The sequence below is a fragment of the Tauraco erythrolophus genome, chromosome 7, assembly GCF_009769465.1.
Source record: "Tauraco erythrolophus isolate bTauEry1 chromosome 7, bTauEry1.pri, whole genome shotgun sequence".
Taxonomy (NCBI): domain Eukaryota; kingdom Metazoa; phylum Chordata; class Aves; order Musophagiformes; family Musophagidae; genus Tauraco; species Tauraco erythrolophus.
Window position 1 is genome coordinate 27,730,311 of NC_141471.1, and position 25,069 is coordinate 27,755,379.

At 39.5% G+C, this 25,069-nt stretch overlaps 1 protein-coding gene and 1 non-coding gene across 5 annotated transcripts in view; one reads left to right on the plus strand and one right to left on the minus strand.

Annotated features, from left to right (window-relative positions):
• Positions 1–200: 200 nt before the first annotated feature.
• Positions 201–274, minus strand: TRNAN-GUU (transfer RNA asparagine (anticodon GUU)). Its single transcript has one exon. It is a non-coding gene; the product is annotated as a tRNA-Asn (tRNA).
• Positions 275–5,575: 5,301 nt separating this feature from the next.
• Positions 5,576–25,069, plus strand: part of CASD1 (CAS1 domain sialic acid O acetyltransferase 1) — a 30,576-nt gene continuing 11,082 nt past the window's right edge. Inside the window, exons 1-9 of one of the 4 annotated variants that reach the window (XM_086614714.1) lie at positions 5,576–5,708; positions 13,227–13,323; positions 13,854–13,974; positions 15,504–15,548; positions 17,570–17,632; positions 19,013–19,057; positions 21,577–21,700; positions 23,417–23,631; positions 24,625–25,050. In XM_086614714.1, the coding sequence (XP_086470840.1) occupies positions 5,576–5,708; positions 13,227–13,323; positions 13,854–13,974; positions 15,504–15,548; positions 17,570–17,632; positions 19,013–19,057; positions 21,577–21,700; positions 23,417–23,631; positions 24,625–25,050 (1,269 nt within the window). Of the gene's footprint in view, positions 5,709–13,226; positions 13,324–13,853; positions 13,975–15,503; positions 15,549–17,569; positions 17,633–19,012; positions 19,058–21,576; positions 21,701–23,416; positions 23,632–24,624; positions 25,051–25,069 lie in introns of those variants that run through there. The other 3 variants (XM_086614715.1, XM_086614716.1, XM_086614717.1) reach the window with 3 other exon arrangements.

The window sequence follows — 25,069 nt, forward strand, 5'->3', positions numbered from 1 at the left end:
TCATCTTTAAATAATGACCGATGGAAATATTTTAGTCTCTTAATCCATTGCTGATACTTCAGCAAACTAGTGTTTTAATGAGCCTGAGACTAACAGAAAATTTGTTTTCCAAAGTTTCATAAAATGCTTTGGATCGGAAGGGATCTTAAAGGTCACCTAGTTCCAAACCCCCTGCCATGGGCAGAGGAAAGGGGAGAACCCGTCCCTGGGTGGGCTTGAACCACCAACCTTTCGGTTAACAGCCGAACGCGCTAACCCATTGCGCCACAGAGACTCCCTGTTTATGCTTATTGTTGTAATAAAAAAAAATATTTTTTTGTCCTAAAATAAAATTACCTTCCAAAAAACTTTGATTCCAAGTTAGAATCAAAGATACTCTGCACTAAATCCTACTATATCCTAGAATCTTTCAAGATGAAAAAAACCCATTACAATACAATGTTTCTTTGTAGTAGATTATTTCAAATGGGATCTAAGTAATTCAGTGTTTAAATGCAAAAACTATTCAACAGCACCCTGCAAATGATAGTAAGAAACTACAATGGAAAATAAATAAGATTATTCTTATTGGAGAAATTATATTGGGTGGCAGGTTCTCCCTATTAGTAGCCCTCCTCCGAAGGCTTGATCTCTCACTATTAAAATCAACAGTAGGGACATTTTCTTCTCTCACCTCAGTCAAGCAAGCCCAGTTCCACCAAATTTCAAACTCATTTAAAGAAACTTGGGAAATTAGCATAACTCCAAAGACCCAGAGTTATATCAAGTTTCACTGTCTGAAATACTGCTGGATAAACAACTGCAGCTGCGAACACAAAGGAAAGGCTGCCAGATGGGGACAGCTTAGAAGCTGCTCTGCAGAACTGGGGTATCCTCAGTGGCCAGACGAAGGAATTGCTGTGCATCTTCCCTCCAGTAGCATTAAATAACCTAGCCAAGTATTTGCCAATCAATATAGGTATATTTAATGTTTTACTTTCTATTTACTTTCTATTTTGGAGAGCTTCTTAAATACTAAACTAGACAAAAATAGTGGCAATCATACATGAGTGAAAACATGCTGGTTAGCTTTGGGGTGGAACATTCTGCCAGTTTCTCCTAGGCAGTAGGAGATACCACTTCATTCATCATTAATGCTTACACTGTCTTTATTTTTTATTTAGCTACATGTCCTTTGTGACATTGAAGTTCACCTCTGTCCAATCTCAAGGATCACAGGATTTAGTTTTCCATCCCAGCGTTTTCCTGTCCACTGGGATATTTTCATATTCCAGTGTTTCAGGCAATAATAGCTGCTTTACTTGCTTTCTTTTCTACCAGAAAAGCTTCACCTTCTTGTTCAGTGTTTTACCTACTTTCAACTCTCAAAACGTCACTCTCTCCTTATACTGCTTTTATGCTTGTGAAAATTGTTTTGCCAGGAAATCCAGCTTTCCTCTTCTTCTAAGCCTCTTCATGATGTTCTTTTGATCATTTTCTAGGTTTTGACTATTTTCCCATCAGTCATACTGTTTTCCTTGCTGTGCTTTGCCCTATATTGATTGCTGACCCCATTACAGACTCCATGGTTTGAAAACTGAACTGATTCTTTAAGAATTAAGGGAATGAAGAGAACCGCTTTGCAGAGATGCTTTACTTTCAACCAGCATTCATATTCAGTGCAGCCTAATCTCTCTCTTACTCTTACCAAATATTTTTTCCTCAAAAAAACCTGTGCCATTTCCTCAGCTTCTGGAAGGTAGCATGCCACCTATGTATCCGAAGGTCCTGTAACATGAAAACCTTTTTAGCAGCATCAACAGGCACAAGCCATGAACAAAGCTGTAAGAGTAGGTGCTGCGCAAGCACAGAGCAAAAAGATTCCCCTTAAAGCAGAAGGAGTAAAGCCTATCCAAAGAGTGCTAAAGGAGAAGTAGCAGTGTGGATAGACTTCTAAAGTGCTTTTAATAGGACTCCTAAGATCTTATAAGCTATGTTTAAGAAACTATATCTTTAGGGCTGAAGTATTTAGAAATGATACCATGCAAAAGACAAACAAAGGAGTGGGAATGTGAGCACAAAACGAGACCAGCTTGGTCCAGTCTTCCCAAAACATAAAAATTAAGCTAAAGACTGGATCTAGTTGGCCTAGGGACAAGATGAAAAGTCAGTTATATTTTCCTCTTAGATTTGTAGCATTGCAGCTTTATGTTAATGATTAGGTATTAACCCCTGGAAGGGATGTGCACTCAGGCAGTGCTCCTCTGGGATGAATCCCGTACTCATTCATGTCCAATTCAAACCTATTATCTAAATTCAACAGAGAGTCACCATTCCTGATGGTAAGTCATCCACCTTACTCTAATTTATGAGCAAATTACCGGCACTGTACTTCCGCCAGTTCTACAGAGGGAGGTTGATGATTAGTTTAAAATAGATGGGTTCACTGTTAGTGGCTGGAGCTAGGTGAGATGAATCCCATCTTTCCTGATTGCTTTATTATATTGACACCACGGGAAATAGTGCAGCCGAAAACCACAGTAATATTTTTAGCTTCTGTCAGTAGTGACCATACTTAACATCACTGCCTCTTATGAAAATAATTAATTCAGTTAAGCCAAGGCTACATCTGTAGAAAACAGAAATGTGAAATCCCTTCTGTGGCTGTTCACTCTTAATGTTCATAGACATTATCCCATGCACGCAGTAGTGTCACATCCCCTCTGTCTCTCAAAGGAACCACTTGTCTCCTTGCTGGGTCTTCTCTCTGTGGCTGCTCAAGGTGTTCTCCTCTCACTGATGGCCTTTGGTGCTTCCAGAAGAACAAGCAGAAAAGCCAACGTGAAGCTTCAGCATTTGCAAGCCACAAGCTGAGGTCTGACTGATCAGAAGAGCTAGCAGACTTCTGGTTTACTTCCAGCACACTAAGTTTATCAGCAGACAGGAAAATAAAGGAGATATACAATGGAAATTACAAAGCTGCTTCTAGCTAATAACAGTGTCTGGAGTCAGTTTCATGGGGTACTTAACAATCCCTAATTAGCCTTTTATATCAGATCTTTTATATATAGTGGTTTTGATGTGAATTAATGATGTATATGTAATGATGCCAAATTCAAATAGCTTGTGAAAAACCTGTAAGAAACAACACCCCATGCATGCAAACCACTTCTTAACTCACGACACTTCAGCCAAAGCTTCTGATCAAAATGAGGGAGATCTCTTTTGTCAAACACCTACGCAAAGTCTCCAAAGGAGTAATGAAGCAATATCAGATGTCTTGCTCACATCCATGTATATATCTAATACACAGAATCATAGAATCATAGAATGGTTAGGGACCATAGAAGGGACCTCAAAGATCATCTAGTTCCAACTCTCCTGCCATGGGCAGGGACACCCTCCACTACACCAGGTTGCTCAAAGCCTCATCCAACCTGGCCTTGAACACTTCCAGGGATGGGGCAATACAAGTGGATCAACTTAATTAAGATATTCAATCTGCAACCATATCAGCATGCATTTGTACAGTCCTAAAATAACAGAGATGTAATTCATATGTGGAGTTTTCAGGCATCACTGAAGGCCAGTGTCAGTGCAAATGAGGACTGCTCAGGGACTTCCAGCAGCAGGCGGCAGACCTGAAACAGCCCTCCAAAGGCTGTGGGACAGAGTTGCTATTTCTGGATGTTGTAATTTTCTGAAGTATCTATAAACTGGTTGTTTTGATACCTTTTTAATTTCTGCTGTTCTTTCATAGGAAGAAGCTGATTTAACTGAAGATCAGTGAAATTCTCCACAGAGACTATCTCACAGTAAAGAGCTGAATTCTTTTTTAATTTTGGGAGAAAAAAATAAATTTTCGTGCTCAAGCATTTCAGCCATCCTAACTGAGAAGAGCCTGAGTCAACATTCTGGGAGCTCCGGTTGAACTCCATGCCTTCTGCATCTACGTCACTTAGAGTAGCAGCATTAAGTAGGGTAAGTTTTGAGGAGCTACACTCACAGTCATAAACGCACCTCACAGACTTGCAGCACGGCCAGCAAACTTAACGCAGGTATATTGCAGAATGAGACAGGCTGAAGTAAATACGTTTTGGTTGAATTAAAAGTCTTATTTGTTCATGAATAAACATTATAAAAACAAATGAAGAGAGTATCTGCTGTCCTCAATGACCGCCAGAAAGACTATTTCATAAGACTGTTAAGAATCATTAATGAGCAACAATGCAAAAAGCTACAGAAAATATTCTAGTGAATACTTCCAGTTACAGAAGCTATTAAAAAATGTTTAAGTTGCTTCCCAAAGCGTAAAATGCTTGCAGCTCTTATCTGAACATATGTGATATGAGGTCAAAGAAAGCTAAACACCAACAGCAGTATTTTAACTCATAAGGTTTGTTCACAGTAAGAAGGCTTTGAAAAATCTTGGCTTTTTGAATGCTGCATGAATAAAAAATGGTACATGAATGGGTATTTTTCATTTATGGAGCAAAAGAATCCATACTATCACCAAGTTTGGGGTTTCTGTTAGGTTTTTTAGAGAAAAAAATAACCTAGTAACTCCAAATCTGTACACTTGGGAGTTTATCTGGTACCTTTTTTCCCTCTGTCTCTGAGAGAAAAAAAAAAGCGCACTTTAAAACAGTAAAGTGTTTTTATTATTAAAAAAAATGCTAAGAAACTGAATGAATTATCAGACTAAACTGAATAGAAAAACTACAGATTATAAATTGGCAGATAGTAAAGACATGGGTTGTGTGGAAATGGCATATACATTGAATGTGTAGTAACAGTGCACATCAGAAGAATACTGAACTCAGATCTTGTACATACATTACATTATGTTTGCATAATGCTTTAAGCTATTCTGTTTTTCAGGTAAGGTTTGAAAATAAAACTTTGCTTGCAGTGTGTAGACTTCTTGGTTTTGTTTCAAACGTTTCACTTCCCCCCCCCCCCCCCTTATTTTTTTCACATATTATTAAACGAATAATCAAATTCAATGATCTGCAGAACTTTCAGAATACTGTTGTTTGGATGACAGGGAAAGAGAAGGACGGTGAAATGAAAACCAGACTTTTTGTGTGTTCAAAATCCAGATAGGTCATGATTATTTTTTAACCCGCTCCGTTAAAAAAAAAACCCTTTTCCCATCCTTTTTTTGACCGGTCCTCCTATTTCAAAATGTGCCCAGCACAGTAAGCACTTCATCACGAACCCGCGGCTTGACTGCTGGCTGCTCACTTCCCAAATTTATGCGAATACGTTCTGAATACTTTTCCTGAGTTTTGTATTTTTTTATATATGGTTTATACACGGTCGCTCTATTTCGCGGAAACGCCCGTTCGCGGGGCGGGGAGGCGAACGCTGGGGCCGCCCGCTGGCGGGCGAGGGGAAGCGGCGACGGTAGGAGGTGGGCGGCGGCTCCGCCCCGGCAGCGGGCGGTCGGGCTTCTCCCTGCCCCTGCCGCGGCGGCGGGGACCGTGGCAGGCGGCGGCGGCGGCGGGGTCTGCCTCCGCCGGCAGCGGGGACCCAGTGCTGCCCCGCTGCGCCCGCCCGCTCCATCGCACGCTGTTGTCATGGAGGAGCCAAGATGGCGGCCCTGGCCTACACCCTGGGCAAGCGGGAGATCAACTACTACTTCAGCGTGAGGAGCGCCAAGGCGCTGGCGCTGGGCGCCGTCCTGCTGCTCACCGCCTGCCACGCCGCCTCCCGCCGCTACCGAGGTGAGGGGGCGGCCGCGGGCGCTCCGCGGGGGGCCGCGGCTGGCGGGCAGCGGGAGGCGGAGTCCCGGCGGAGCCCCGGGACCGCGGCCGTGCAGGGAGAGCCGCGGCCCCCCGACCGGAGCAGCCGCGGCGGGGCCGAGGCGCGGCGTGCGGACCCGTGCCCCGGCGGGCCGGGGCGGGGAGGGCAGCGCAGCGCGGCGCGGCGCGGCAGGTGGCTGGCTGCTGCGCGGGGCGAGCCTGCGGACAGCGGCGCCGCGGACCTGGCGGCGGGGACCCGGCGCGGCACCCCCATGGCGGCGCCCGGCCCCAGGGCGGCGCGGGGGCGGCCGCAGGCTGCCCGCCGGCCGGGCGAGGCCCCGCGGCTCGGGCGTGTGCGAGCGGCGGGCTCGGTGGCCGGGCGGTGTTGGTGCGGTGAGCGCAGCCCGGCTGCTGGGGCCCTGCCTGCGGTGTGGGCGGCAGCGGTGCGGCCGCAGGTGAAGCTGCAGGGGCAGAGGGTGACTTCTTCCCTGTCACTGGCTCTCGTACGGGATGGTTAACGTCTTTTACCTGGCAATTAGTGACTAATATCTTAATTGATAATAGACTTGCTATATGCTCTTTTACTGTTTGAACCATTGCCTCAAACAAAGCAAAATCGATCCTCCTTCATGGATGAAGCGAAATAAAAGAGTTGTTCGGGTTCACGTGTTAGTGGCTATGGACAAGCCAGCAGCCAAGGTCTGGGAGCCCGAGCTGGTGAATGTGACAGGGCTGCCCACGGGGGCACGGTGGTTGGGGGAATGCTGGGGGCTTTGCTGATTTCCTCTTCTTTTGGGTTGTTTTGGCCCCAAAGCTTGGCATGATCCATACATGATAATGGAACTGCTGAAGGAAATATTTTCTCATTTCTGATTGACACTAAAAACCACAGTTTGTTAAATCAAAAAGAGAGGTCACCGCGGCTCTGTTAACTGTAGGACAACTGGTGTCGTATTATAACACCTGCTGCCACCTGCCACCGGCTGTGGAAGACAAAGCTGAGGCAGTTTTGTTGCGGAAATGGGAAAGGAGGTAGGGAGCCTTTAGTATGGATACAGTTGCCTAGATCCACCCTCCGGGTGTCATATCAGTAAGTCTGGTAAACTGAATAATACTAAGTTGTAAGACACTGAAGCGTTTACTGAATTCTAGAGGAGCTCAAGCATGAAGGGACTGACCTTGCCTGTTGCGCTGTGTTCCTTAAGGCCCAAACCAGTCGCAAAACTAGATGGAAGGGGGGTGGCAAATGTGATGCTTTTGTAAAGAGGGATTGCGAGACTGGCCTGAGGAAATAGGGATTGCCATATCAAGCAGATTACAAGGAAACTAGACTGTGCATTAATACGATATATGATGGGAGAGTTAATGAAGGGGTTGAGTCACAAATCGCAGAACGGTGAGAATCTGCAGGCCTTTATGTAAAGTTGATGTGGTCTGTGTGGATTTTCACAAAGCTTTCAACAAGATCCTTTGCCTAAGGCTTTTAGTTTCTTTAATCTGTTACAGGGTAAGAGGAGCTTTTCAATAACTATTTAAAAGAGGGCATAGAGTGAGAGTGAATAGAGAGTTACCAGTTTGGGCTGCTTTGCACAAATAGTTTAGAAAAGGAGGGTGGAGCATTTATAGCAAATACAAAAGTTTTCTTTCAGATTGGATAAAAGCAAAGGTGCTTTAAAGAGCATTCTGCAACCCTTCAGTGATCTTAAACATCTGAAATCCAGCAAATGTTGAGATATTTTTGGCAATTAATGAAAAACAAACCAGAAGATTCCACTGTGATACTGCACAACTGAAAACCGGTGCCTCACTTATTGTCAGTGGTGCTGGTCACCGCCTCTTAGTAGTAGTAGTATAATAGAGCTGCAAAACGTGTTCAGAAGAGCAACACAAATGACAGAAGAACGAATCAGCTTCTGTACAAGAAGTAGTGAAATAGATTAAAATTCTGTAGCCTAGGCAGAAAATTAGTAACCTGGTAATGATCTCAAATATTATTAGTTATTGGGAGAAGGTAGATTCTTTCTGATTGTGTTGTAACACAAAAAGTGTCTACTGAAAGATGAAATTAGCAGACAGCATATTTAAAATGATAAGAATAGAGCAGTTTTTTTTTTCCACACAAGACTTTTTGAAATATGTTGCCAAGATCTTATATCAAAAATACGCTGAAAACGGTTATCCTCATTGTCAGAGGGTGGATGAGATGGGACTGTAAACATCCTGAATTTCTTAGACTCTCTGGCTCAAAGTTGCTGGACTGTGAAAGCCGGACCCTGCCAGGGAAGGGATTGCTCTGTGTTGGTCATGCTTTGATACTTTGTCTTTGAGCATCTGTCATTCGCTGCTGTTAGGAAGAGGAGAGCAGGCAGAACCAACTCTTTCACGTGAGCGTGCGTTCTGCCATAGTGGGGCAAACAAGAAATTTAACAGTGAATTAACCACCTGTGTGGATACTGTCTCTCTTTCGTAGATGTCCAGGAATATGAAGGAAATGAGAGCAAGCTGCATATGAACAAAAAGTGATGAAAACTGTTTTGTGGGAGGTGTGGGGTTTTTTCCTCCCCCCAAAATTGGATCTTTCACATCTGAAGAAACTGATAAACTAAAGTTTGCGTTAGTTGAAACAGCAGCTTTCTGAATAATGGAGAAAGTAAGATTGAAATAGACATGTCATTCATGGATTTAGACGTACCTGATGATACAAACAAGATCTTGATGTATAGGTATCCTGTCGGGTATATAAAGGATGGCTAAGACCACGGTTGGCTTTGATGAAAAATTACATCTTAAGTCAAAATACTTTGTTATTTCATGTCCTCTATTATTTAAAAAATCAAACTTATACCACCGAAGCACACTGACAATGTTGAGACTTCTAGCCTGCAGTTTTTCCCTTGGACAGTTCGGCCAGAGGAAGAAGCCACAAATAACGGATATAACCAGACAGAGAATGCTACATGTGAAGAAGGTTCGTCAGTGAATCCTTCTTTCTGTGGGACAAGCATGGGTATGCAAAGACTCCTTGAGAGATAGAGAGTAGTTTTTAGAAGTTTTTTTAGGAAGGCGTTCTGAAAGTGATAAAGGCACATAGAGGCTGCTTCTTTCATACCTTTTCCTTTGCTCACCATCCCTAGGTAGGAGTGAAAGTATTAATATGTAGATACTCTTATGTTTGCTGTGTGTCTGTACTTTGAACATTTTAAATGAATGTCAATTGGATACTTTAACTTTTTGGTGGTTAGCCTGTTGGTTTTGTCGTGACTTCCTTTGGGAGCTTTTGGATGATTGAGACTTTAGTTAGAACTCCAGGGTTTTGTTTGATTGCCTTTACATGTAAAGGTTTCAGCTAGTTTTGGTCTCAGTCATGCAAATACATAGTACAGAGAGGAGCAGCCCACTGCAGATCACAGTAAAACTTGCCTATGTAAAAGTTACTTGTATGAAAAAATGCTGGACTAGCCTTGTGGAAAGTCAAATTCGTATTCAGGGAGACGATAATATTTAGAGGTCACCTACATTGTTTGCAAAACTTCAAGTGAATTAACTTGCATACAGCTTCTGCAAAGAGTTGATTGGACTAAATGTTTATATACTATCCAGTGAAGTTAGTGCTGTGTATTTTTCACTTATTATCACAATTCAAAGGTACAGTTCTGAACATTGTTGGAAACAAGTTTTTATTTATAATTTTGTATTTTTAAAATGAGCACTGAATCATCCTGTTTAAAACTACCTTTTTATTTTCAATAATAGAGAACAGTTGAATTTCCTTTTCTTCAAAATAGAGCGTGTGCCTTTTAAAGAAAGTATGTGAAACATAGACTATTCTGGCACTGAATGAAGACTTTGAGATTTCACAATTTAAATGGAAAACCCACAATTTTGAGGAGTGATAGATTAGACCATGAATAACTCTCCTTATTTTCTTCTGCACATTTCTCAGCAAGTTAATGGATTTCAGAGGAGTGTAATTAATGATGGATTTTCTTGTACATAGTTCACTCTTAATGTCACTCTGATAGATCTAGTTTTCATCATCTGCAAAGTGGAGAATTTTGTAGCAGTAATAACTGTAAATCACCTATTCTCGTAATCTAATCACAAGCGACATGAGTTTGGTCTTTTTTTTTTTATTTATTATTATTTCCGACAGTTTCACTTTCATGCAACTTACTAGAAGTGATAGTTTACATAAGTGTATATGTTTGAGAATCAAGGTAATTATATTGCTTGATAGCCAAAGTGTAGAAACAGGATTTTATTTGAAATAATCAAGAAAAACTGAAACTATGGTCATTCTGAACTTATGATTCCTACCAGAACGATGTCTGTCCAGCAGATCTGAGCTATGCCAACATACTTAAAAGGTAGGTAAAGATCCAGCTTTGCATGTCATCTGCTGTGTTCTGAGCTACTTCTGCAGAAGTTTTGGCAGCAGGATCAGCAGCTGTCTTGTAAGTTGCAGCTTAAGGAGCAGAAAGGCATTGATAAACTGCTTGTGGAAGATCTTTTCTTTGATCTGTTCAGAAATGGCATTGTATTGAATAATGAAACAGGCACAAACTAGGGGGAAAAAAAAAAAAAAAGATGTTGCTGACCTGGAGTGACCTGTACTGGTTGAAAGATAGGGGAGTTACAGAGACTACCTCTCTGGAAACCTCTTGAGTTCAGCCAACATCTGTGCTCTCAGTGTACTTTCATGAGAGCGCCTTTCAATGTTCAGGAGTGTGTGGTGCTCTGCATCTGGCTGTTTGCCACGTCCCGTTGCTGCTGTGCAGTGATTAATCAGTTTGACATGGATAGGGCACGTGCGTTGCCATTAGGAAGGAAGTGTTGATTTGATTTGTGATATCTCAGGGATTTGCTTGAGAGGTTACTGGTCAATTTGAGAGAATTCCTGAACTACCCTGGGATGATTAGTAGACTCTTACTGATGATAAAAATAGGAGTTTATCACTGTACGTATATATTTTATTTAATTTTTAAATACCTTTTTTTTTTATGCGTCAAAATCTGCCTGACCAAGAGCTCCCAGAACTGAGAGATAGGGAGTAAAGAATGACAGTTATAATAAAGCCAGTTTATCGTGCATGTTAGGACTGTGTCATGTGTGGGTTTCTCATGGAGAAGCAACCCAAACTCAGAGCTATGGCTCTGAGATGTTTATCCAGACCTTTTTCAAGACTGTTATAATTCTTCATGTTATCCCGGCTTTTTTAGGAGTCATGATGCAATAGCAGTGGTAAGTCACTGAAGTTCCAGGAGAGAAATTAAGTCTGGTTTTTAGAGTTGCATTTTGAAATGAGGGATTGAGGAGCCTCAGATCATGGTAAATAATACTACTTGATTGTGTTACCACTGCTGAGTTTGGTTGGATAAGTGAGCCAAGGAGTGACAGTTGGAATACAATCTGTTCTACATCACCTTTTTCTGATTTTCATGAAAGCAGGTAGGAGGAGTTTTGGGGATGAAGGTGAGGATAAAAGATGACTTCAGCTGCCACTTCTTCCTTCCTCCAAGCTAATTTTATATTCTTCTTCAAGAACCAGCAACATGAGCCATGTTGTCTATGCTTCTGTATCTGAGGTGTGCTTCATGCATCCTAACTACGAGAGAGCTAGAGCTTTGAAGTAAGAGAGAACTAAGAGTTTTGGGTATCAGCTGTGCTTTAGACGTGCGTTTTGTTTTATGCTTTTTGTACTATTTTCCCAGCTTCATAAATGGGAACTTTACCTTTTTGTTTTTCTGGGTGGGTTGTGAAGGAGCAGGCAGCTGAGTACCGGCTCACAAACTAGAGTAGCAACATCATTGCCAGTGTTAATAAGAGTTATCTGGAAAGATCTGTGGTTATGCAGGATTGTAAAGATCCTAGTTCCATATTTGTTGGAAATATGAATATATTTCCATTACCCATGTAATTATTGTTTTCTGAAGTTTATTGCCCATAGATGTAAAATATTTATAGAAAAATTATTTCAATATAGATACTATTGTCATTTTTCCCACTGTGGGGAAATCATGGAAATAAATAATTTTCCCAATTGTCCTATGTCCAACTCAGAAAAACCCGACAACAACACCACCACCAAAGTTGATTCAGTGCATATGAGAATTAGTTAGCTTTCACTGTGGTCTTAGGAACGTAAGTTAGGATATGATTTCATATCGGAGTGTTACACAGAAAGACTTTCTTTATCTGGTACACCTTTTTTTTTTTAGTGATTGGACTGTGGTCATGTGGAAGCCTTGTTTAAGCATAAGGGAAGTGATACTATGGCTCTCTTTTTCCTAAAAGCTTTGCTATAGTACTGATGTACTTGGGTCTTGGTAGACATCAGCAGTGCCTTGTAAATTCCCATTCTTACAGACCTCAAACCTCACACTGCTTGCATCTCTTTCTGTTTGCCTCATCAATTTTTGGGTCTAGAAAAAGCTTTAGATTTTCCTGTAATAATTGAAGCAGAAAATGTGTCTCATTATAATGTGTGGCTTCCAGCAGCCCTTAAAAAAAAGTAGATAGAAAATGCTCTGTTCTTTAGGAGTAGCGCAAGTTTTGGTGGAGTAAAAGAGCAGTCTTGTTGAGTTTAATGAAGTCAGGGTTTCACAGAAAGTGTGAAGTATGGGCTGTGGTACATTGTTCCTGCACAAGCTAGTACAAGTATTTGCCATTTCATTCACCACCATTTCCTTGTTTGCAGTGCTCTGAAATGCCAAGTATGACAAAAATGTTGGAGGGCAACTCCTCTTGCAGTGAACAGCGTTCGGTTGTGTTCAGTTACAAGGCAGCAGAATCTGACATGGAGTTTGCTGGAAGATAAACCTCACCGATTTCATAACTGAGGTGTTCTGTTCATATGAACTTAAAGTGACCTGAAACATAACCACCTGTAAAGTGATTGATCTTAATTAGTGAAAAATTTATTGAATGGAAAAAGGTAGCTGCCCTTCAGAATGATCAGCAAATTATCATGTAAATGTCTCTTGTTTTGCATATTAACCCAGCATGTGATTTCACCTGTTCTAAGGCAATGGCTATGTCTTAAGCAAGGAGATATAAAAGACTTTTGCAAATCTCATGTTGAGATTCTTGTTCTATACAAGATGCTGTGTATGGTGATTCTGTGTAGAAGATTATTATATTGAACCGTTGTATAATTCTTTAATTTCACATTAACGTATTATGGATAGTAGCACAATAGATGGGCGTCTTTTGGTGGAAACACCATGTTAGGTCACAATATCTTTCTGACAGCAGAAATGGGATTGCTAACATTTTGTGGATAGAGGAGTGATTTACGGATAAATGTGGTATAATAAGTGAGAAGGCAATTTGCAGAAACTTGTGCAAAATGTTTTTGCAGTAAGTTAAATTTGTTTACTACTGTTGATTGCGTCAATTCCTGTGTTTCAAATATTGATTTTTTTTTTTTTAATTCAGCAATGGGGCTATGTTTTAACTTCCATGTGTCTGAATTCTAATCTTAATATGACATTTTAAAGGTGGTGACACGTGTGAGTATCTTCTGTCCAGTGGAAGATTCCTTGGAGAAAAAGTATGGCAGCCCCACAGTTGTATGATGCACAAGTATAAAAACAGGTAAGGAAACTCATATCTCTGTTCATCTGCCTGGAAGGAAGAGTAATTGTTGTTTGACTGCAGCTGAAGCAATTGCAGTGTCATCTGTTTTTCACGTCATAGCTGATTCTTTAGGCTGTCAAAAATATGCAGCATTTATCAGAAGGAGGTCTTCTCCTTGTGTATTCTCTGTATGTCTGCAGTGTTTGTCATAGTTGTATTTACACATAAAAATACAAATAAATGTTGGCAGTAGTAGTACTGAGACGTGTTATGGAGAGCCACAAAGTAGTGCAAGAAACTGCATAGCTTCGTATACAGAACAGGAAAGCCTACTTGGTTGTTTGCCTAATCACCTTAGCAGGAGAGTTTATTTTTATTTCTCTGCAAATTACACTAAACTTAAGTCAGCATGTTTAAAAAAAGATTTCCCATTCCTCAGAGCTGAATATAAGGCTTAGAATTATTCATATTGCTCTCTAGATTTTCTAAAGACTTTTTGCTAAAATATAAATTTCCTGTAACATGAATGTTGCTGTTTTGTTTTACAGTGAAGCAAAAAATTGCCTCATAGACAAACATATTGTGTTTATAGGAGATTCTAGAATTCGACAGTTGTTCTATTCGTTTATAAAACTCATAAATCCTCAAGTCAAAGAAGAAGGAAATAAGGTGAGATAGTTTATTTTGATGATGGTTTTGTTTCTTTCTTCCTAATTTGCCTCATAACTCTTCTCTGAACTTCAAAAAAGCAAGAAAATAGTACTATTTGCTGGCCTAGCCATCAGGAAGAAGAGCCACAGAAAGGCTTTTTGGAAAAGAACAAAATTAGACCAAGATAATTGTTTGGTTACTAATGAGATGATTTGGAATCTGAGAAGTGAACTAGGAAGCTCAAGAGAGAGCTTGTGGCAGTCTGGGAATAAATTAGTGAAGCTGACTTGTCCCGTAGCAACTAATGTTTCATACTTGGCTTCTTGATGAGAAAATGATTGCTCCTTTGTGTGTTTTTAAATGTTTTATAATTTGTCATTTTAAATGTCAGTTAAATTGCTGATCTAATCTGTTAATAAAATCCGTGGGGCAATGACAGATTTCCAGGTCTAACTTGAGGCTGAAACTAAAAATAGCTTCTGGTCTGACGTGCCTTTTGATTGCTGCCGAAAAGCTGTTTGAATTTTCTGCGGTGAAGAATGTCAGCTGCAGCTCGCTGCGCGGAGGCAGTAAGGAGCGATGTAGCCGTGTCGTTTGTTGAACAGAATATTCATTTCTGTGGCTGTATCATGCTGCCTAGGCACATCCCTTTATGGATGTATGTACATATGTGATGGAAAAGATGTTTCACTTCAACTGCAGGTCAGGTTTGTCAATTATTTAGTACTGCTGTCGTTTAGAAGTGTGAGCTTTTTCAGCAGGCAGCGTGCAGTCACTTTCACTTGTCAAAACAAGATGTTTGACTGACTAGCTCCGGTTTTCGTAGTCTGTTGGTTAGGTCACAGTTGCTGCCCAAAAGTGGTGGTGAGATGATAGAGTGCTATAATTGATTTTTAAGTTGAGAGGTAGCTTTTGTCAAGTATTTATGAAATCAAGATCTCGGTTTGTGGAAGAGAGACACACTTGTTCTTTTGGACCAGGATTGAAACTAAATATTGTATTTAGTAATGTTTTAAAAGAGGATTTTGTGTGCAGTATCTGGCACTTTACTCTTTGATTTCTTACAGTCTCACTCAGCAAATATAATAATGTATTCCAGATTTTATTTCTGCCCAAGATTATTTTCTTTTATTCTTTAATTAAGACTGTTTTGCTTGTTTTGTGCAAAGAAGATGGTTAGATGAAAAGGAAGGCTAGAAGAAAGGAAGTGTAAGAAAAGAAGAAAAAATCTTAAGTTTTTCTCATTTTGGGAGGCTAAATTTAGAGAAAAATTTTATACCTTTTTAACAACGTGAACATAAAACATTTCAGACTTTGTTGGATAGATTTCTTCCAGCCAAAATAACGCTTTATGCAAGTAGCTTGTTTTATCAAGAAAGTAACATAAACATTTTGAATGAGTACACTGACAAGTTTATACAAGAAAAATCCTTTCTACTGAAGATAAACCTTTGGGTGAGAGCAAATAAACATATGAATTGAAATATTTTTTTTCCCTTCTGAAAGTTTGTCTTACTTTGGTTTTATTGCTTTGGGTTTTTTGACAGCATGGAAATATCCCTTTTGAAGATAAATCTGCTTCAATTAAAGTGGTAAGTTTTTATCAAGCAATAAATTGCAGGCCATAATAATGCATACTGTTATTTCATACAATGTAATCCAAATTGCAGTCAGAACTGGATTTTTCCTTACAGGTTGGCCTTCCCAAAAAACAGCTTTTGGCAGGAAGTTTACTTGTTCACTGGTGTAAGAATGTGTATCTGGGGCTAACTTAATTGGGGTGCTAATTGTCATAGTTGCCATCGAGTGCTCTACGCTATCCCAGCAAGTATTCCTTCCACTGTGTTTGCATGGAGAAATAACCACAACGTTGATTATAATGGGGATATTAAAAAAAACACCAACAAAAACAACAAAGAAAGTACTCGAGGGTAGGTTTTATGAAGGACTCTGTTCTCCTCTGCCCTGGCAATTGGAATGATGTTCTCAATAGCTTTCTTTGCTTCCCATGACGGCTGTCAGCAGCACTGGGATTCTGCTAGTCAAGTATTTGTTTATTCCCTGGAGACAACTCGTTCTCTGTTTGTGAAAACCAAAGCAGCAGTGTGTTTCCTGAGTTGCTGCAAGTGAGTTTTCAGTACTTGCTTGTGTACATGTTTAAGATTTAGGGTACAGAATAACATTATAAGGTGTGACCCCATGGCAGCTTAAGCCTATGCTGTCCCGCTCCGCTGCCGGTCACACTATGTTTCTGTGTTTGTACTGTAACTAGCCCTGGTACAGCTGTGGGGTGGGCTCTTTTAGGAGTCGATTCAGCCAAAAACTTACCTTGTAGGGTTCATTTCTGGTCAGGTCTGATGTGGCTCATCATATGGTTATGTAAATGCTGAAAAACAGGGGGCAGAACACAAGGCAGGACGAAGGGGACAAAGCCACGTGATTTATGTTGGCGTAGCCTGACACAGAACTACATCTTCAAAACTCCTTAAGTCTTGGTAGGTGTCTAACCACCAAGGTTTGAGATGGCAGGTTTGGGCTTTTGGGAGATGTCTGGGTATTTATACTTCTAGCATACTGCTTGTTTTGATGCTGTTTTGCTGTTGGCATTATTGGCACGGTAGCTGAATTTTCACATTCAGAATGGCTGCAACCCAATAACCTAAATGTGGAAAATACTTGACCAACAAAAGAGAATAATCACTGGAAACAAGTGGAGAGTTTAATTTTGCCCTTTCTAGTCATCATACTGACCCTTCTGTCCTTCAGTCACTGCAGATGGCTGCCTGATCACTTTTAGATTCCTGCCAAATAAGTGAATTGATGGTACTCAAGTGAACTACCTAAATCTTTAGGTCTGTGCAGGTGGAAGATAAGATTTCCCTCTACTAGTAGTGTTTCTGCATTCTGCATTTTGAAGTTTTCTCACAATAATTTCTGCATATGTAGTCCCTGTCATTTCACTTCAATGTATATTTTTAGTCCTTTCGAGTTCTGCACTTGAGGAGTAACTAGATGCTAGGTGGTGTCAGCTTTGTGTGGGAGACATAATAGCAGTAGCCAAAGTCTAGACTGTCCTACCAGATGAAGGTTGGACAGTGCTCCTGACATCTAAAATGTCAGTAGGTAATGCATTTAATGTCCATAGCCTTGTTAGATTTAACAGGTAATAATTTAGGAAGTGGTAATGTAAAATTTTAGGATTTATTTTTCTTTGAGAATTGTGATTTCAAGCTGTCAATCACATTACGTAAAGTTCTGGAAGGAAAAAAAAAAAAAAACTTGTTGGTAAAAACTTTGGGAAATTGAGCAAAAAGCAAGTAGTAAGTAAGTTATAGATATAAACTTGGTTTTAGCCCTGATTGCATTGGAAGCTCAAAGACATCCCATTTGGCAGAACCTAAAAAATTACCTTCTTGGTGAAATCCCAACTCCTGAACTACAAATGAAAGTTACTTCTTTTTTCATGGGGGCAAAGGGGTTTAGTTTTTTTATTGTTTTTTTTTTTTTCCTTTCTGTTGAATTGATGACAATTAGGGGTTTTTTTTATTATTTTTTGTTATTAGTCTACTGCTTGTCTTTAAGCTTACAGAGTAAATCTGCATTTATTTTACAGGATTTCCTGTGGTATCCAGAAGTTAATGGGTCTATGAGGCAACGTATCAAATCTTGGACTGAGGTTTGTCTTAAAAAACTGTTTATTGTAGGAAAATATAGCAACTAACTGAGGACACCTTTCTTCTTTTTCATACACACAATTATGATTACTCGAGAGTCCAGCAACTGCAGCATATCACATCTGTTCAGTCAGTTATGTACCAGAGTTCCGAAATATGACATCAAAATCGTGAAAGGGGGATGTTTACTGGTGTATATGTTTCTGGACATCTCCTAGTCTCACAAGGATGGCATCACTTGGGCCAAAAAAACCCAAACCGAACCAGAAAAACCCCACTTCCTAGGAGCAGTTCGATTCGTTCTATTAAGAGCTAAAAAGATTTTACTCTGATTTGATGTTTCTCTTCCTCTGTATCTCCGATGGCTCTGCTTTTATCTGACCAAACATTTTTGATTCTTATGAATCCCTTCCAACTTTTGAGGTATTCTGTGATTCTGTAATTTTACATTTATGTTAATTTGAGTGTTCCAAACTGAAGGACAAAGGCAGTTTGGAAAGTCAATGCCTTGATTATTATTTTTTTTTAGTATTTCCCTCAAAATGCATGCTAATTATTTTACATATTTCAGTTTTGAGATAGGTTGTCATGTTATTCAGCATAAAATTATGCATGTAATTCTGATAACGAGTAATGTATTTACAGAATGGCAATTAAATTTTGCTTGTTTCTTCTTTTGTTGACCTTTAAAAAGCTGAAAGTTATTTAGGAATGACCTTGGTGGTTCTTTTGTAACCCAATTTGTCATTCTTGAACAACAGCTTCCAAGATAGCTAAAGTTATCACTCGTTTTCTGTGATTACTATACAACAGCGAGAGCTGCTAAACCCTTGCTGAGCCAAGACAATACTCATACTAAAGTGATGAGCACTGCTTGTTTCCTTGTACTCTTCTGTTTGAGTACCTATTCTGTTCCTTGTCCTAGACATAACTTTTAGACCAGGGCAACAATGGCAACAACTGTCCGTAGTCCTTGCTCTGTTTTTGCAATGGGTTTAAGGTCACTTTAGTCAGTACAACAGCTCACACAGATGTTTGAGAATGCTGAGAGACACTGAGAGAAAAAGTACTTCAGTAGTACAATCTGCAGTTTACTTGACCTTAGGAGAAGATGTTTAGAACTCATGCTGCTAAACTGATAATGATTGTAAGTGCTTATTGATGCTTTGCGCTTTTGCAGAATCTGTTACGTGAAAATTCTGGTATACACAAATTGATGTTCTCTGTAGTATATCTGCAGTCTTTTCTTTTGTGACCATTAACTGATGGACAGGTTGAGTCACAGTTAATTAAGGTACGAGTCTTAATGAACCTGCTCAATATAGTAATAAATATAATTTGTGAATATTTTAAAAATAATTTCTTTTTACTTTGTGTCTTAGGGTTCTGTGGCAAAACCTCATATAATTGTAGTGGGAGCTGCCACGGTAAGTTATACATGTATGGAGTATTTTAGTAAAGAGGGAAGTTCTAGTAGCATAACTTTTATGCTGTCAAGTTCGTTAAATGATGATGTTATTAAACCTACTTCATAATAAAAAATACAGTCTCAGTGAATTTTCTGTTACAACAAGTAGTTCTAAAATATTAGATATATTTTACTGTAGCTGTGTGATGTACAGTACTGGCTTTTTGGAAGCAGTACAGGTTGATGAGCCTGAACCTAGCTGATAAATAAGGAGGCTTCTTTGTTAAAAGCAGATTATTCATTTAAAAAGTTAGATAAAAGTACTTACGTACTAACTGAGATGCATTTTTAATAAACTCTTTTCAGTCACAAAATACTGCTTTTGAGCATGGCCCGAACTGGAATGCTTTTTGAGCACATATATTTCTTTTAGACTTATATGGGCAAAAGCCTGAATTTTACAAGCATAATTTGACAACCAAAGAGATTAAGATTCCTGAATCTTGTTCCACTGGAAGTTTCCACCACTGGAAGTTTCTACCACTGCTTTAAGCTGCAGCATCATAGAAAACAGGGCTGACAAGGACCTGAAGAGGTCTCCTAACCCATCAGTTTGTCACAAGGCAGGATCAGTTTTACTTGTGTTGTGCTTGACAAGAGTCAACCAATTCTTTAAAACTTTCAGGGTTAGAATTCAACAGCTCCCCCAAGTAGTCTGTTCCAGTAGTTGGCTGGTACTGGGAGTCAAGAGTTGAACGACTGCTCATCTCATTAGTTCCACATTTAATGTCCTTTAATTCTGAATATTTTGGAACTGGATTTTGAAAGGAATTAGCTATTACAAATTCATACCAGCTCAAATGTAGAAATGTAAAAATGTGTTCCATTTTAAGCAAAATTCTTTTAAAGCATCCGGTTTAGAGACAGTTCAGGCGTCCTACTGATCTGGAAGCTCCTGGGCATGTCAAACCAGGGTGAATTCCCCCAGTTTTAGAGGAAGGTCATGTGTATGCAGACCTCCACACATTTCCTGAGGGGTCAGAAATTCTCTGTTTCCTTAGAGGTGAACCCACTAAATTATGTTCCTCTGTAGGATCCATGTAAATATTTGAGGTTTAGGAATCTTAGTAAGCCTAGAATATCTCCGCGCAGTCTGAGAATCTAGCATGTTTTACTAGCATGAGTCATTATCTTCCACACAGAAAATGCCACTCTGTATGGATAGTATTCTGGTATGCAGAAGGTCAGGGTGCAAAATACAGGACTCTCAGCCTTAGAATTCCATTTACTCTTATATGTACGTTAGCCATAGCTTGTTGTCCTTTGTGGACAGCGGGAGATAAGAACCGATATGTATGTGATGCTCAGCTCTTTATAACACCAGTATATTTACACAAAACATTAGTAGTGATATCTAGATATGGCCAAAGATAAACATCCCCTGTTTTGAGGGACTTGCAGAAAAATAAAGTGCTTAAAAAATCTGACACATCAGCAACATTAACCTGGCGAGCACTAGTGTGGTAATGGGCTACCAAATTAAACTGCTGCGTGCCCTTGGACTTGTCAGCATTTTGAAACTTACCTGTATCTTTAAATGAGCTCTTGGCTTGGTCGTGCTACTTTGGTCTGGACATGTCTGTCTTAAGATGTCAACTACATAACAGTTTATAAATAGAAGTAAAGTTTTACAAGCTGGAGAAGCTCCAACTAGTACAAAACTCAGCTGCTTGTTTATTCTGGGAAAAGGAAATGCTCTGAGAATGTCACTGCAGTGCTCATCTTCTTGGTTCCTGTTTTCCTGTTGAATGGAATATGCTTCTTAAAATGTCTGTTTAAATACTGTAGGTATTTCACGAGTAAGGATTTAGCTACTGGGAGAAACTGCGTTTTTACCAGAGTGTGAGTTCTCAGAGCAGCTGCATGGTACTTGGTTTAATAAAGTATTTGTTTATATTCAGTAATATTCTCAGGCTGTGGATTAATCAATGTACTTGGCTTACATCAAAATTTTTATGTAGATACTTAGAAATAACTAGAGAGTTCCCTACATTTAGGCTAATTTTTATTTTTTTTACGTATCTTGACTAAATCAGTGTGGATACAATAGTACTTTAAAAAAAGTGCTAAATCTAATTTTCCTACAGTGTGGGATATTCTTTTCAGAAGTTAGGGGACATTCTTGAGTGACTATAGCATTCTCCCAATCATTTCATATTGAAGATTAAATCAGAAATTAAAATGGCTCTTTTTCTTCTCTTTTTTATTCTCTTTTCTTTGTGGATATCTGCAAAACAGATTAAAATACTGCATCTCAATACCACTGTCAAATTTTGCTTGCACACATGTCTTGCTGTGGTCAGTTTTCCTAGAGTAAAGTAGACTGAATTGGCCATGATTTTTATATAATGTGACTAGCTTTGCTACTTCATCACTGTTAATGAAATAATGAAAAATAGCTACTAATGAAGCAATGGAATCAGTTAATTAATGGTCCTCAGACATACAGGTTCTGAATCTCTTTCTTTGTTTCTCCAGTGGTCTATCAAAATTCACAATGGCAGCAACGAAGCCCTCACACAATATAAAATCAATATCACTTCAATTGCACCTCTTTTGGAAAAATTAGCAAAAAGTAGTGATGTTTACTGGGTCTTACAAGGTAAGGTAAAGAACAGTAGGTAACAATTTTTATTGTCACTGTCTGTTGAATCGTCTTCTCGTAGGATACGGAGAACTTAGTCCATGCTGCTTACTTGCAGGATAAATAGGGTGTTGGTTGAATTCCAGTCTGGCCTTTCTTGCAGTCTTAACTAGCTGGTACCTAATTAGCTGTTACTAGTGATAGAGGTTTTGGAGCTCTGTCAGGAAAATTTTTTTGCCTTCTGAACTCTTCATTCTGTGTTAGCTTACTCTCAGACTCAATACGCTGGGTCTTTTCTCCCTGTGCTGTGCTCCATACGTGCCTCCTGGGAGTCAAGAACACAAGTGCATAAACCAGCTGTATTGCTGTTTTTGTGTTAAGTGAAACTTCAGATTACATAAATAATAGGGGAGGTTCAACAAGCACATCCTCTTTGTGTGTCTAGAATGAATAGACATACTGTAGAGAATATAGAGCATTTAAGGCTCTAGAGTGAAACTTGCATCTGTACAGAGAGCACTGACGAGGTTAGGAGCCAGAAATCATGGTTCAAAATGAGTCTGTGATATTTTTGTTATGGCACCAAGCTTACATTGTTTTGCTTTTTCTTCAGTAAAACTAAGGTACATGCCTGACACTAAACAATGAGCTCATAGGTAGAATGTGCTCTTGGTTTATCTGACATAGAATACAGCATTTCAGATTATCATAATGTCAGTTAGAAACATAGGCAGGTTTTGAGCCCTGATAGGATTGTAGCCAGCTGTACCCTTACAGTCACATCCAAGTTCCTGTCAAAGATGGTTCCAGAGGTTAACCTGAATCAACAGATTAATTTTCTTGGATTCCTTTCAAAACTGTGTTTATCCATAACAGAGGCAGTTAGCTGTCAGATGTGTCCCAGTGTTCTGTTGATAAAGATCCAATCTATTTAAATCATCTCTGAGCTCTTGAATGGAACAAATAAGAGGAAAAGCAGTCTGTACACACAGTTGCCTAGGCATTGGTTGTCCAAAAGTGGGATTGAGGTAGCTACAGTAAATCGACTCATAGGTCATAGTTTGTGTTTCACCAGAGTTACGAAAATCAATAGCTTTTCGTGGCAACACTGATCTCCAGCTGACCTTTTGATCTAGAACCCCGTGTAGCTTTGTGTTAAGCTCTGCGTAATTTGTGAAGCCTGCAGGCAATTAAGTGGTGTTCCATTCTTCTGAAATACTGAAATTCTGCCATCAGTTAAACTGAAATCAAAAGGAGCAAGTGCTTATAGACTATGACTTAAGAGAAGTGAGAAGCTCGTTTCTTCTGCAGTAACTAGAGGATTTGAGAGATGTATTTTTTCCCCACATGTCTGTTCTGCTGCCTGTCTTCTGTCCTCTTGGCTTTGGAGTCTTTCCTTGGGGATTCCATTACTGAGAGAAGCCATAAGCAGCTCTGCACTCCAGCATTATATGCTCTTCATGGGTTTGAGGAAATTAAACAGGCATCCATGTCTGGCTAAAGCTTTTGAATCTATAAGTACGTGTGCATGACTAGGGAATGGTGATGAGAACATTTCATCATAAACAACTCTCGTTACTACTGTAGTTAATGTAACAGTCAGTCGTTCCTCATTGTACCTTTTTTCTGTACCATCAAACAACTGCGACTACCTAAATGAACATAGCCTGTGCAACATGTGCTAAGTATTTGTCAAGTAAAAAGATTAATGTGCCCGTTCTCTCTCAAATTCAGACCCCGTTTATGAAGATATGCTGAGTGAAAGTCGGAAAATGATCACTAATGAGAAAATAGATGCTTATAACGAAGCGGCTGTTCGTATTTTGAACAGCAGCTCCCGAAATTCCAAAGCTAAAGTTAAAGTGTTCAGTGTATCAAAATTGATAGCACAAGAAACTATTATGAAGTCTGCAGATGGCCTGCATCTCCCTGAATCAAGCAGAGATACAGTAAGTGGTTTTATCACTGGTCAACATTAAGAAGTAATCATACCAAAACAAGTTTTTAAGTGGATGTTCCGAAGTGGCAGACAATATGAATGTAATGAGGACTTGCACATTCTTCAGGAAATTTTGTTAAGAAGATCTCAATAGGTGGGAGGATAGTCAGTATATACGATGTTTAAAAAACATAATAGCAAACACACTAGTGTGTAGCTATTTTAAAATAGATGTTAATCTCCCACATCTTTTAGCTCCTGAGCGCAAACTTCATGCCTTCCATCTGCATGAATGAGTGTGATAGTGATTTGTAAAGCAGTGCTAAGAAATAAGTCTTAAATTTTCCCCTATGTGCCCATATAATTTTGTTTAGTAAGGAGTATGAAAAGGATAAGAAAACACACAACATACACCCTCCTGGATGCATGGAGTGCCACTGACTTTATTTCTTACTTTATCTTTAACCTACCAGTATATATCTATGCATGCAGTGAGCCTCTGAGCTGTCAGTCTGCCGTGCTTGTGATTGAGCTCTCCCTCTGTATCACTTTTAGTTCCACTCCTTTGCAGGTTTTGGTTGCTTTCAAGTACTGGATAAACTAAATACCATCTCGCCACAGGTTTCAGTCTCATTGTCATGTTCTAGAGACTTTCATTACTGTGCCTCTTCACGACCCAAGTTTGTGAGCTGTTGTTTTTCATTTATAGTCCATTTAGCTCCTTTTACAGCCAGTAGAGAGAACTCTTGTTTTGTAAGGATTAGGATTAGCTCTTCTTTCTTACCTCAGGCAGCTCAAGGGTTTCCTGTTTGGATGAGATGTTTAGACTGTACTGTTGAATGCAACTAGGTACATGGGGAATGCTGTGAAATTTTATGTGTGTAATGATAAGGGAAACTTGCATGTTTTATGTCAATGCATTATCTAGAAGAAAATGTCTTACAATGAAAACGTTAACTTTTTATTAGAGATTAATTGACAAAACTGCCTATTTCTTTGACAGAATGCGATGATTCTTATGAATGTCTACTGCAATAAGATAATGAAGCCCATTGATGGCTCCTGCTGCCAGCCTCAGCCTCCTCTCACTCTGATACAGAAGTTAGCTTTCTGTTTCTTTACTTTGTCTATTATTGGATATTTAATCATCAGTTTAATTCATCGGAATAATTTTCGGAAGAACAAATCATGCACTGATTTGGAAAGTGGAGAGGAGAAGAAACCTGCCATCAGCCCTCCTAATGTTTCTACTTTGGAGATGCTCTTATACTCCTTCTGCAAACTTGGTCTAATCATGACCTATTTTTATCTATGTGACAGAGCAAATCTTTTCATGAAAGAAAATAAATTTTATACACATTCATCTTTCTTCATACCAATCGTCTATATCTTGGTTTTGGGGGTATTTTATACCGAAAATACCAAAGAGGTAATGATCACATTGACAT